We start from the raw sequence: 13256 nt of genomic DNA, 5'->3' as shown, positions 1-13256 counted from the left end.
TCTAAGCTAAAATGGAACCATCAATGAATAATTTAGGAATAATATTTTTTATCACGTAATTCAGCTTCCTATTAATAATGAGACGTGTCAGCTAGTAGAGTTGAATAATCTCAATCCCCAAGAGGAAAGCGACGGAACAACGCAAGCACCATGAGGCATGAGATAGCTAGCTAGCGCGTTCCGTTGCATGTAAAACTTGTTTTTGTTTTACTTCTAAGTTCTAACGCCGCCTTTAATAAATACCATTAATCAATCTGCTCCTTCAGTAATCACTTCTCTTTAATTAGAAAATTAACTAATATGTTGCCAGTCCGAAAGAGACAATTAACTGATAAGTAGCTTTCGAGTTAATAAGAAAGTTCCTGAAAGGAAGCATGTATATGTATGTGTAGAGCGTAGGGTAAAGGAAAAGGGGGGCCGGGCAAGTAAAGAGACTACACGAAACGGGGAACAATGGCAGCAGAAGGATCCTCTTAGACCAATGGAATATGATGGACCCGACCCGCCAGCGATGAAATCATCTTCCTTATTTGTCACAATTTCCCATTACCCATTTCCTTGCATGCCATATTGCCATGTGACGCCAGTTTTACATGCATATAACAAAACGGACCACTCACATGCGCGCGTGCTGAACCATCCATTTTTTAAATATTAGTTAATACAGTAAATTCCAGTTAAGTAATACTACTAAATATGTGACGTGGATACACAGTTCTTTCATGCAATGATTTATGTGACAACTGTCCTGCTCCTAGCCCTATGTTGTAAGTATGCACTTGCACAGGACAACTATGTCATGCCAAATGGGAAATATATGCCTTCATTTTACAAGACCGAAAAAAAAACTAGTAAAGAATTGATACTAGGAAGAAAAAAAAAAGTGTAAAATGCCAAAGGGAAATTCATGAAATGGTCAAATCTCAATCAGTTCATGCAACCTCCTCCTTCACTTCATGAACAATTCAAACCCTCCCAGTTACCCCACCTATAAAAATCATTGAAATTAATAAAAGTAAAAAGAAAGAAGAAAAAATTAAATAAAAATAAAAATACACATCAAGCGGACCACCCTAGAACCGGAACCCAAAGGCGAACTAAAGCGAGCGGGCGCGCGCCATTATTCATTCACTTGGGTAACGCACCCACCACGTTGGCACATTTTCAAGAGCGACCCACCACCCTATCTTGTCCTTTTCCTCTTTTTCTCTCCTTTTTCTTTTTGAATTTCAACAACCTTCTCTTTTCTTTTTTTTATTTTCATCCTTTGAATAATGGTTTTAGTTACGGTGTGACCGATCTGGGTGGGGTTCTGCTCTCCTGGGGTGGAGTATGACCCTCCGATCCTTTAGAAGGATCATCAGACGACTGTCTCAAACCCTCATCGGTCTCGCCACGGTTCATCTCCTCAATCATGCGAACCACGTCTTGCATGTTGGGCCTTTGGTCCGGCACAACAGACACACAAGCCATTGCAATCTGCAACAACTGAACCATCTCTTCCTCTATGTTATGGAACCTCATCAGCTCCGCATCGAACACCTCCGCCGTCCACTCCTCCCGGACCACCGATTGCACCCACCGGGGGAGATCGATGCCTTCTTCCCCAAGCGACGCTTGGTTTGGTGCCTTCCCTGTTAATAGTTCCAACAGAAACACTCCAAAGCTGTACACATCAGACTTGAAGGTTGCCTTTCGGGTTTCTACCACCTCAGGAGCCCGGTAGCCTGCCACGCGGTTCGAGGGGCCCCCGTTTCCGAACAATGGGTTGAGGCCGAAGTCTGAAACGGCAGCTTCATGGTCCGGTCCGCGTAGGAGGATGTTGGAGGATTTGATGTTGCCGTGGACCACTTTGCCTGACACGTGGAGGCATGCTAGGCCTCTTGCTGCTCCTAGTGCAATCTTCATTCTGTTGTCCCAGTCTAACGGTGTTCTCCCAGACCCTCTGCTCCCTGGAGTCACAAACATACATTGATAACGATATTCATGTGGTTAAACTATGGTTATAGTTGTAATCACATATAGCAATACATAACAGGTGCCGTAACATAGTTTTATTCACATTGAGTAATGTAATGTTGGCCAATCAAAAATCATTGTCCACTAGTATCGTTGCAACGACAATGTATTTTGATTTTTCTTGTCCCATGCCATGACCGGTTTAGCCCAATATATATATCACAATCCAACTATTTCGTGAGGCCACAAAAATGCACATATTGATATTTCAAGACATAGCCATCAATAGAATTTGCGGTCAGAATTTTTTTAGTAGATTTTTTTCTCCCCCTCACTTACACGGTCAAGTGACTTTACTCTGCTTTAGTATAGTAGGGTATGGGACTTTTTTGTTCCACTTTAAAGGAGGATAAATAAAGAAAAGGCGTAAAAAAATGTCGGTGTGAGACAAGGGTCCTTGGTTTATGATGAGTCATGAGTGTTTGTTGTTTGTTTAAGTTGAAGGGAATGAAGATACTGTCTCTCACTTATGAGTTTGAGAATGTTTGCTTCACAAGCATAGTTTAAGAGGCAGCAAGAAGCAGCGCACTCTATGCTGCTTTAGATACTTCACACTCACGATACACCTCCTTTAAACTAATAAACAATTCTCCCCCGTTGATTAATATATAGACTAATGAACATGATGGCACTAATACTGCTGCTAATACGGTACACACATACCTCCATTATCATTCATCAATCTACGAGCCCACGCCAACACAAATTCTAAACAGCACACATAATACTATTATTAAATTATAAAAATAACCTAATCTCCACAACTATTACCAGCTGTACCCATTCAATTCAGTCAAGAAATTCCCGTATGAACACACCGAATACCAATAAGGAAAGTACGCTATTCTAAACCCAGCACTATAATGGACTACAGTACTAGAAATCAAGTCGAATTAATTAATTAATTAATTAATTAAAATGAAAGAGAAGGTTGTTACCGTGGAGAAGAGCAGAGAGGCTGCCGGCGGACATGTAATCGTAAACGAGCAACTTCTCATCTTTGGAGTAATAGAAAGCTCTGAGAGGAACCACATTATCGTGTTTGATCTTCCCAAGAACCTCCATTTGCATCTCGAACTCTTTCTTAGTAACAACTACGTCCTTCAGCCTCTTCACAACCACCGTCGTCCCTTCCTCCAGCACCGCCTTGTACGACGTACCCACGGTCCCTTTTCCAAGAACCTCCGCCGACGCCCGAAGCAGATCCTCCAAGTCAAAGCTGTACACTCCTCCCTCGAAGAACACCAATTTGTTCCTCTCTGCTTCCGCTGATCCTCCCGTTATGTCCTCCTTCGACGACGAAGTTCCTGCCTCCGCCGGTACTCCACGTGCGGCAACAGGAACTACCGGTTTCGGAGGTTTTGCAGGTTGCCGCCGCTGCCTCTTTCTGAGACAGAGGAAGAGTAGAAGAAGCAGAAGCAGCAAGCCGACGACGGAGCCGATGATAATTCCAACAATGGCGCCGGTGGATAGTTTGTTTGACTTCTTGTGAACAGGTTTTCCAGGTGGAATTTCCCCCGGCGAGGGCGCCGGCGCCGGGAAGAACGGGCTGCAGGCCGGTAAAGGTCCGCCGCAAAGATCTATGTTTCCGGCGAAAGAGGATTTGGGGAATTTTGCGAGTGTCTTGGGGATGGAGCCGTTGAGATTGTTGTTGGAGACGTTGAAGTCGTTCAATTTGGCGGTTATGCTGGGGAGTGTGCCGGAGAAGCTGTTGTTCTGGAGAAAGAGACCAGTGAGGTGAGTGAGGTTGTTGACCGAGAAAGGAATGGAGCCTGTGAAGTTATTAGAGGAGAGATCCAAGCGAGTCAAGCGAGTTAGGCGAGTGGCGGAGGAAGGGAACTCGCCGGAGAGCTCATTCTTCTGGAGGTAGAGGCCGCGGAGAAAGGTGAGGTTGGAGAAATCGGAGGGGATCTGGCCGGTGAGGCCGTTGGAGCGCAGGCTGAGAACGCGGAGGTTGGCGAGGCGGCCGATGGTGTCGGGAGGGATGGGCCCCACTAGTCCAACGGCGGGCAGGCGGAGCGAGTACACGTAAGAATTGGACGAGTCGCATTGAACCCCGACCCAGTTGCAGGCCGAGTCGGACGCGTTCCATTGGATTCGATTCTGGTGTTTTGTTTTCGAGATGAAAGCAAGGAGGGATTGTTTGTCCTGAGTTGGCTCCGAGTTGACCCGGTAACTCGCCATCACGAGGAGGAAAAAGACAATAGTAACGCTGCGAGAGATCAGCGCCATTGCCGGGGGTGCGTGTTTTGTGAAGAGTGATTGAGAATAAAATAATGTGGTGCGTTTCTATATTGGGATATTATTTACGAGGAGAAGAGCGTTTTGGTGCCACGCCGGAAGAAGGAGTTTTCCGGCGGAATGCCATCAGAAGAGTGTGTATGAGTGAAGACTGAAGAGAGAGCAATGACAGGGTTTTGTTCTGTTTTGTGATTTCACTCTCTCTTCCTCTCTCTCTGCATTATCACGAGGTCTCTAAAAACTAAAAAGTTAAAAATTTACAATAAAAAATAAAAATAAAAAAAGGAAAAAGAAAAGCTGATACGGAAACAGAAACCACCCTCGCTGGCACTGGTCCAAACTCCGGACGTTATTTTTTTTCTTTCTCTTTTTCTCTTTTTCCAATTACTTCCGGTCAAATTGTTTTTCTACAACGCTTTTTCACCGCTTCATGCTCTGTTTTATCCCACGCGCTCTTGTGTTTCGTGTAAAGATATCATTTAAGAGTATTAAAAAACTTGGTTGATACAGAAATAGATGCTTTTATTTTATATAGTGGAGAGAGGGGCAAAAGAAGGACAAAATAAAAGAAAGAGGGAGTTTGTTGTCGCTGTGTAGGGACTTGGTGTTTCGTATAGAGAGAGATATTATTCAAATGAGTGAGATACTTACTGATACTACTTAATTAGTACTTACTATGGTTGGGTTGTATGAGAGTTGAATATTGACTATTTGACTTGGTGAAATGGACGGCGATCGTCGGAACTGGAGAGTGGACAGTGGCGATTTGATGACATTTGACAAGCTTGGTGTATAACAACATAGCGCGTTCAGCATTCATTCATTGTGGTTTTTATTAGCCGTCCTGCTCTCCACTCTCCATCACTTTCCTCTTTTTCTGTTCACACCATTTTGGTCAATTCCCGTGAAAATGTCATCGTCGTTTTAAAAATTTAAATAAAATTGTTTAGGATAATTTTATTGAATAAAAATACCGTTTAATAAAAATACCGTTTATTTTAGAGTTAGACGACTATATATGTAATGAACTTAATCTTATTTTTGTAAGTGCGGTCTAAAATGCACCCATTTTCAGATGATGTCAAAGTGTATCTGTGGAAATAAACATACATGATGCATTATAAATATTTTGAAAGTTAAAAAGCACATCGACAGAGTTATACAATGTGATCTTTCCAAGTATGTAAGAATGTATGCAACATGTGTTGTCCAATTTGAAACGAAGACGACATATTTGGCGCTAACTAGCTAATTTAATCAGAAAAGTATAAAGAACTAATTTTAAAGGAGAAATATTAGTCAAATTTTTTGTTATAAAATTATTTTTAATTTGGATAAAGTATATTTTTGTTATTAATATTTATGATTTTTTTAAAAATATCTATTATGTTTAATTTTATTCAATTTTAGCTTTAAATATTTTCAATTAATTTAATTTTGTCTCTAACATTTTTTATTTATGTCAAAATTACTTTTAGAAGTTTTCATTTTTTTTTCCTAATACTTTCATGAAATTAATAGACAGATAATTTTGATACAAATCGAAAATGTTAAAAACAAAATTAAATGTAAATAAATGTTAGAGAATATATTTTTAAAAAATTATAAATATTAGAAACAAAAGATATATTTTATCCTTTTAACTTTTATTTTTGGAGAATCTAGATTTTAAAATTAGATTTTAGGATATAGAATTAAAGACTTATAATTAAAGATTTAAAATTTAGAATTAAAAAATCAGTTAAAAAAAGTTAGACGTCTAAGTTTTTTGTGCAATAATAATATTGTAACTCTCATTTAGTTATTTATAAATAAGTTTAGTGAAACATTCGACAACATACAATTGTTTAATGTGTTTGGCACGCAAGATCAGGCTTTGTCATAGTCAAATATTAGAGAGTCCCTACTATAAAACGATAAAGCTTCAAAGCAAGGTTCAAAATCATTTGTATAGCGTTTCAAATTTCCAACCATGGGAGTAAGCAAGGCATTTGCCGTTTTCATGTTGGCCTTTTTCAAAATTTTTATTGTATATTTTTTTTGAGATAGGTGTATACGTCGCTTTTTAATTTACATATGGCTCGATGAATGGTGCTTGGCTTCGATATGGGAGAGGGGGTGCTAAACAATTTTGTGGTGTCAGTGGGAAAACTAATCGGACCCTGCGTGTTGGGTGTGACTAGCACACGGACCGTGCGTGTTGAGAAGTAGTAGCTACTCGGACCCTGCGACATCCAAACCCCAGACGGACCGTCCGATTTGCTTTTAGCCAAACGCACGGTCTGATTTCATCGCTTGCATGGACACGCGGCGCGCAGGGGTGGCTCGCAGAAGCGGTGCCCTGAAAAGCAAACGAAGCCAGCTTACCTACTCTCACCATCCGAATTAACCCATTGTTTTCACTCTCAACCAATTTCACTCCCAGCTCCTTCTTCTTCCTTTCACCATCTGAAAGCTACTGCTTGAAGAAAGAAGAACATGCCGAAGAAAAATAAATTTAAAGATGTTGATCGACTTGAGCTTTACATTATTCATTATCTTAGCCTTTCTGATTATGTAAGTGTTATTTTTAAATTTTGTAAATTTTTTATATTTATAATTATTATTGTTAGAAATATAATTATTATATTTATTATTAGAAATGCAAGTTAGAAATGTAAATAAAATGATTATTAAGATATCTCCATAATTGTTATATATTTTTAAAAATTTGGCTGAAATTTTTTTTGTAAATTTTTTATTATAAATATTATTATTAGGAAATTTGTTATTACTATTATGCTTGCCTATTATTAGAAAAATGTAAAGAGAACAGTGGTAGTTAATTTTTCAGAGAGAACGGCACATTTTTTGTAATTTTTGGATTAAATTTTATGACTATCTGATTTATATTTATGTAGGGTATGTAAGTGTTTTTTTTTTGGATTTTAGAAATATTTTATATTTATAATTATTATTGTTAGAAATATAATTATTATGATTATTGTTGGAAACGCAATTTAGAAATATAAATAGAATGATTATTAGGATATCTTCGTATTTGTTAGATATTTATAAATATTAGTCTGAAATTTTTTTTCTATTTTTTTATTATGAATATTATTATTAGGAAATTTGTTATTATTATTATGCTTGTTGGTTTGTTGTTATTAGAAAAAATGTAAACAGAGGCGGTAGTTAATTTTTTAGAGACAATGTAACATTTTTTTTGTAATTTTTTATTAAATTTTATTATTATCTTATTTATGTAGGGTATGTAAGTGTTACTTTTAAATTTTGGAATTTTTTTTATATTTATAATTATTATTGTTAGAAATATAATTATTATGATTATTGTTAGAAACGCAAGTAAGAAATATAAATAGAATGATTATTAGGATATCTCCGTATTTGTTAGATATTTATAAATATTAGTCTGATATTTTGGTATTTTTGATTAAACTCTATTATTATTATAATTGGAGAAAACCGTGTAAATTTATTAAGATTTTCTTAAAAAATTTAACATTTTGTTACTGTAACTGTTATGGATGAATGATAGTTGAGGAAATAATGTTTGAATGATATTAAATCAGTAATTACTATAAGATGTTATGGTAGATGTTGTAACTTCAGAGTTTTGATTAGAAATTTTTGCATTGATAATAATTTTCATTAGTTGTGAGTTTTGAAAAAAATTAAGGCTTAGTAATTAATTTTAGAAGTAAGAATAATTAGTGTTAATAGCATTTAGTAAAATGATTCATGATAGTCATATACTAATTGTTAATGAGCTTACTATGAATTTGTTATCTTTTTTGTAGAAATTAAGAATGTTGACTTGTAATCACCCAATTCCTCCGGACCGGTACAACGATAGGGCGGAGGACCTTTTACGACTTACCGGTTTCTACCATGCATCGCAAATTGGTGTAGTGTAGTGTCAGAAAGCATTGGTGAATGCTCTGATTGAACATTGGCACCCGGAAACACATACGTTCCACCTTCCCATTGGTGAATGTGCCGTGACTCTTGAAGATGTGGCTCTAATTCTTGGTCTTCCCACCGATGGTCTTCCAGTCACGGGGATGACAATGAGTAGTTTTGAAGCATTGGAGGCGGAGTGTTTGATTCAATTTGGAGTTGCACCGCTTAAGTCAGATTGTAGAGGTAGTTGCATAAAACTTACCTGACTGCGGAATCTAAAGGAAAATTTAGAGTTGATTGATGATATTAGTATACAGAGGTATGTGAGATGCCATATTATGTTGCTGATCGGGACTATCTTGTTTGGGGATAAGTCTGGGGCTGGTGTGCACTGAAAATTTCTACCCTTGCTGCGTGATTTTGTTAGTATTGGACAGTATAGTTGGGGAGCGGCATGCCTAGCACACCTCTACAGGGCATTATGTCGGGCATCTCGTTATAACTGCAAGGAAATAAATGGTCCACTAACACTACTACTCTGTTGGGCTTGGATCAGGCTGCCATATCTATCGCCGCTACCTAGGGAACCCCGAAGTTTTCCGCTAGCAAACAGGTAATAATTTGTCACAATGTGCCCTTATCTTGATTTTGAAGATTCAGTTAATGCTAGTTGATCTAATTGAATATATCATATTAAGTGGCGAAACTGGGAGCGTGGTGACCGACGATATAGATATCTGAAGTTAGACCACTTTAGGAAGGCATTTGACGAACTTCAGGAAGGGCAGGTGTGTTTTAATTAAAGAAGTATTAGTTTCCGGTTTAGGTTCTGAGACATAATTATAAAGCATTGTTATTGTAATTGGCATTGTGGATTGTGTTCATTAGGTTCCTTTATTCTTTCCAGTTTGTTTGGGTTGCTTATGATGTGGATCGCGTGGACCCGAACATCATTCCTCATGAAATCTACATGCAGTCGGTTGTCTGGAGCGCTACAGTTCCGTTAGTTTCATTTGAATGTATCGAGTGGCATGCTACCGATAGGTTTAGGCGACAGTTTGGTCTTGTTCAAGGACAACCTAATCAGGAGCGGAATCTAGAGAAGGCGCATGGAGAAGTCCTGACTGGTCCCAAGAATCTTAATTGGGCCACGGCACCGAGTCATTCAATTTGGGTGATGCATTGGTCAAACAGGTATAACTACGTTCTATCTGAGTTACCCATGCCTTCACAGCATCCGTTAGATAGTTACATGCATTGGTACCGATCAAAATATGGGAACCACTTGAACTTGTCAAATCTTGTTGGTCAAGATAATGATGAAGGTGATCAGGAAGTTGATGAGGGCGATCAGGATATGGATGAGGATAATCAGGAAACCGATGAGGGTAGTCAGGATATGGATGCTGACAATGAAGGACAAGAGCCACATTCGCCGTATATGTTACCTCTAAACCCGATTCCAGAAGAACAACCTCAGTCCTCAAGCCAGTATGTACCTCAGACACAGTTCCCCCCATCAGTTCCAATAAGTCAACAATATTGGGGAACCTCACAGTTTGAAATAGGAGAAGGAGGTTCTTTTAGCCAGTTGCTTGGGTTCATGTCTGCAGATCCTGGACTATCACAATATGGCCATCAGGCTGAGTTCATGGCAGGTAGGTATTCATTGGATGCGAGGTACCCGGGCCATACCTCATCGGTTGCTTCTGGGGGGTTTGTGTCGGTTGACTCTAGTAGGAGTGACGGTGGACGAGGAGCTTTTTTTACTCAGAACGCTAACCGTGTTTCCATGGGACTCATCGAGGAAAATGATAACACACTCGAGAAAGAGACCGATGCATATCTCGTAGATGACTCGGATGACGAGGACGATCATGAGGAGGATGAAATAGAGGAGTTCGATGAGGATGAAGAATCTCGTAATGATGGTATTATGCTGTGTACTTTTACTTTACATGTTCTATCAGTTATTTATTTTTTGTTCCTAATCGGCATCTCTATTTGTTGCTTACTAAATAATATGTGGTATATGTGTTGATTTGATTATCTGATGTACTTAATTTTACTTGTTTTTTACAACTTGTATACAGGTCAGGCACGCACTCCGGATGAAACATCCAAAGGTTACAATCTTAGGATTGATCCACCATGTCGCAGCGCTAATCGTTACACTCCATCCGTCTTGAAAAAGGCGGCCAAAAAATGCAAGAATTTTGTCAAGGATGTGAAGTGGGCCATCAGAAAGTAGTTGTGGTGTAAATTATTAACTTAACTATTAATCACGTGTTGGACTTTATGAATTAGAGTAACTTGTATTAGAGTAACTTGTATCTGTTGGACTTTATGAATTACTGAGCTGGACTATGCTAAGAGTTCTATTGTATGTTTAGAGTATTTATGCATTAATGACCCTATTCAGGTATTATTGATCTGGACTATGTATCTTGGGTACATAAGATCTGAGAATATTGCTATAGATATCATGTCAATATACCTCATTCGGAAAATTGAGATCATATTATAACAAGCCACAGGTATACTGGATGTAGAGGTTGTAGAAATTGGTCCGGACAGGCCGGTTCAATCGGAAAAGCTTAGAACCGGACCTGCCGGTTCAGTCAGAAAAGCTGTAAACTAGACCGACCGGTTCAATCAGAAAACCTTTGGTCCGGACCGGCCGGTTCAATCAAAAAACATGTGAACCGGACCGGTCGATTCCATCAGAAAACCTGTGAAACGGACCGACCAGTTTAGTTAGAAAACCTGTGAATCGGACCGGCCCGTTCAGTTAGAAAACCTGTGAAATGGACCGGCCGGTTTAGTTAGAAAATCTGTGAGCCCGACCGACCGGTTCAATCAGAAAACCTGGGAAACGGACCGGACGGTTCAGTTAGAAAACCTGTGAACCGGACCGGCCGGTTCAATCAGAAAACCTATGAGACGGATCGGCCGGTTCAGTTCGAAAACCTGTGAACCGGACCGGTCAGTTCAATCAGAAAACCTGGGAAACGTATCAGTTTTATTTTTTAATACATACGTGTAGTATATAATAAAATAACAGATATAAACTACCAAATAAGTTATAAAAACTCAGACATAAAAACTATTTTAAACTAGAAACAAATTAAAAAGGTTACACAATGTTACATAGTGGTGAGGTTTGGAGTGATATCCCACAATGTTACATACATCAGGTCAAGTTACCTCAAATAGACAACCCACGCCAAACTAGTGCCGTGCTACACCTACCATACTGTGAACCTACTGATCATCTCCGTCGGCATTTGTACCAGCTGACCGACGGCATTTGCTACGACTATGTCCCTCAGCTCCACATAGCGTACATCGCCTAGGACGACGTAACATTCGCGTGTCCATCTCATTCAAGAAGCGCGTCATCCTGGGCCGACCTTTCGAGACGCGTCTCAGATATGGATTCGGTACGAAGCGAGGACCGTGGTACGCAGGCCATGTCGTCGGGTTACCTAGCGGCCTAAATCTCGCTCGATACACCTGCCGAATTTGCTCCATCTTATACACATCATGCACATACAGTTTCCAATCCAATCGCTGGTTGGCGCAACATGCGAACACATGTCTGCAGGGGATCCGGTCCACCTGGAACTCACCACAGTCACATCGAAGGCCACGTAGATCGACTGCAAACTCTAGTCCGCTTGGCATCTCACGCACCTTAAAGACCTCATTATGCCGGTCAAAGCAACTGACCTGAATATTTCCTGAAGCAAGTTGGTTTGCATGCAACTTCGAGGTCACGACATCGGAGAACACATGGCCAGCATTAATCCGCTCTTCTGCCTCCGCTCTTTTTCTGGTGAACAGCTCGTTTAGCCTGTAGAATGTTGCCTTGACAAGAGCAGTAACAGGAAGATTGCGTGCACCCTTCAACACTGAATTGATGCATTCCACTAGGTTCGTTGTCATGTGACCCCATCGGTATCCACCATCAAATGTCAGTGCGTACTGTTCGCGAGGAATTCAGTTTAACCAGTTTGTGTACGCTTCCCCCCGTTCCCGTAATCACTGGTAACGCACTTCGTACTCTTGCACCGTCCTCGAATATCCTAGAGGATAGCAACAAAAATAAAGGAATAATTATAGCTGACAAAACAAATTTTGACGGTTATGTCTGTTAATAAGTTACTTAAATTTAGTAAATAGTTACCAATGTTGACGACCAATTTTTGGAGGTACGGTGCCTTGAATTTTCGCAGAAAATTCGACTCTATATGCCTGATGCAGAACATATGAAAAGCTCTAGGAGGTGACCAAGCTCCGTTACTGCGTTCCACAGCTGCATTGATAGATTCGTGTCGGTCGGATATTAGACCCACACCATCCCAAGTGACAACATGTTGACGAAGGTTACTAAGGAAGAAGTGCCAAGCATCAGAAGTCTCTCCCTCCACAATAGCAAACGCAATTGGGACGATATTGTTGTTGCCATCCTGTGAAACTGCCACTAGTAGACAACCCTTATACTTTCCGTACAAGTGAGTCCCATCCACCTGGACAATTGGCTTACAATGTCTGAATGCCCTAATACAGGGGTAATAACTCCAAAATACTCGATGCAGTACTTGAATATCACGCACCAACTCATTGCCTTTATTACGGGCCGGACATGCCGGTTCGACCGCCAAGCCAAATGAACCGGAACCTAATCGATCCGGTTCACTGGGTTTTAACCATTGACGGGATCGATCAACTGCGAATGATAATTAGAGACTCAGGTAATAGTTACTAATCATGTTTGACAGAATATACTTATTACCTAATAAGTACTTATACTATACAAATATAAGTGAAAACAATTAATTCTCCTTATAAAACACATACATTTCAACTTCGTTATTTAACATTCGTGCTATTTTTTATTTTTTTATTTACATAGAACCAGCGGTTGAACCAGTGACTCAGTCACCTGAACTGCTCGACCGCCGTTTCGATGCTGAGAAATATGACATCAATGCATGGTTATATAATGGTAACTAAATACTAATTTATTCATAACTATATCAATATCTGACTAAAAAAAAAATTCAAACACGACGTCTTACATACCT

The 13256-nt window shown here is 39.6% G+C and overlaps 2 protein-coding genes across 2 annotated transcripts; both read right to left on the bottom strand.

The window, feature by feature from the left end:
* Positions 1-797: 797 nt before the first annotated feature.
* On the bottom strand, positions 798-4948 carry LOC112785035 (probable inactive receptor kinase At2g26730). The gene is made up of 2 exons (XM_025828437.3): positions 2958-4948; positions 798-1952 (listed from the first exon to the last, which is right to left on the bottom strand). The coding sequence occupies exons 1-2, from the start codon at positions 4249-4251 to the stop codon at positions 1285-1287; spliced, it is 1962 nt and encodes a 653-aa protein (XP_025684222.1). The 5' UTR covers positions 4252-4948; the 3' UTR covers positions 798-1284.
* A 6482-nt stretch (positions 4949-11430) lies between these two features.
* Positions 11431-12114, bottom strand: LOC114926105 (uncharacterized). Its single transcript, XM_029296560.1, has one exon. The coding sequence runs from the start codon at positions 12112-12114 to the stop codon at positions 11431-11433; it is 684 nt and encodes a 227-aa protein (XP_029152393.1).
* Positions 12115-13256: the final 1142 nt, after the last annotated feature.

This window comes from Arachis hypogaea, chromosome 20 (genome assembly GCF_003086295.3).
Source record: "Arachis hypogaea cultivar Tifrunner chromosome 20, arahy.Tifrunner.gnm2.J5K5, whole genome shotgun sequence".
NCBI classification, from domain to species: Eukaryota; Viridiplantae; Streptophyta; class Magnoliopsida; order Fabales; family Fabaceae; genus Arachis; species Arachis hypogaea.
This window is presented reverse-complemented; position numbering and strand designations above follow the sequence as displayed.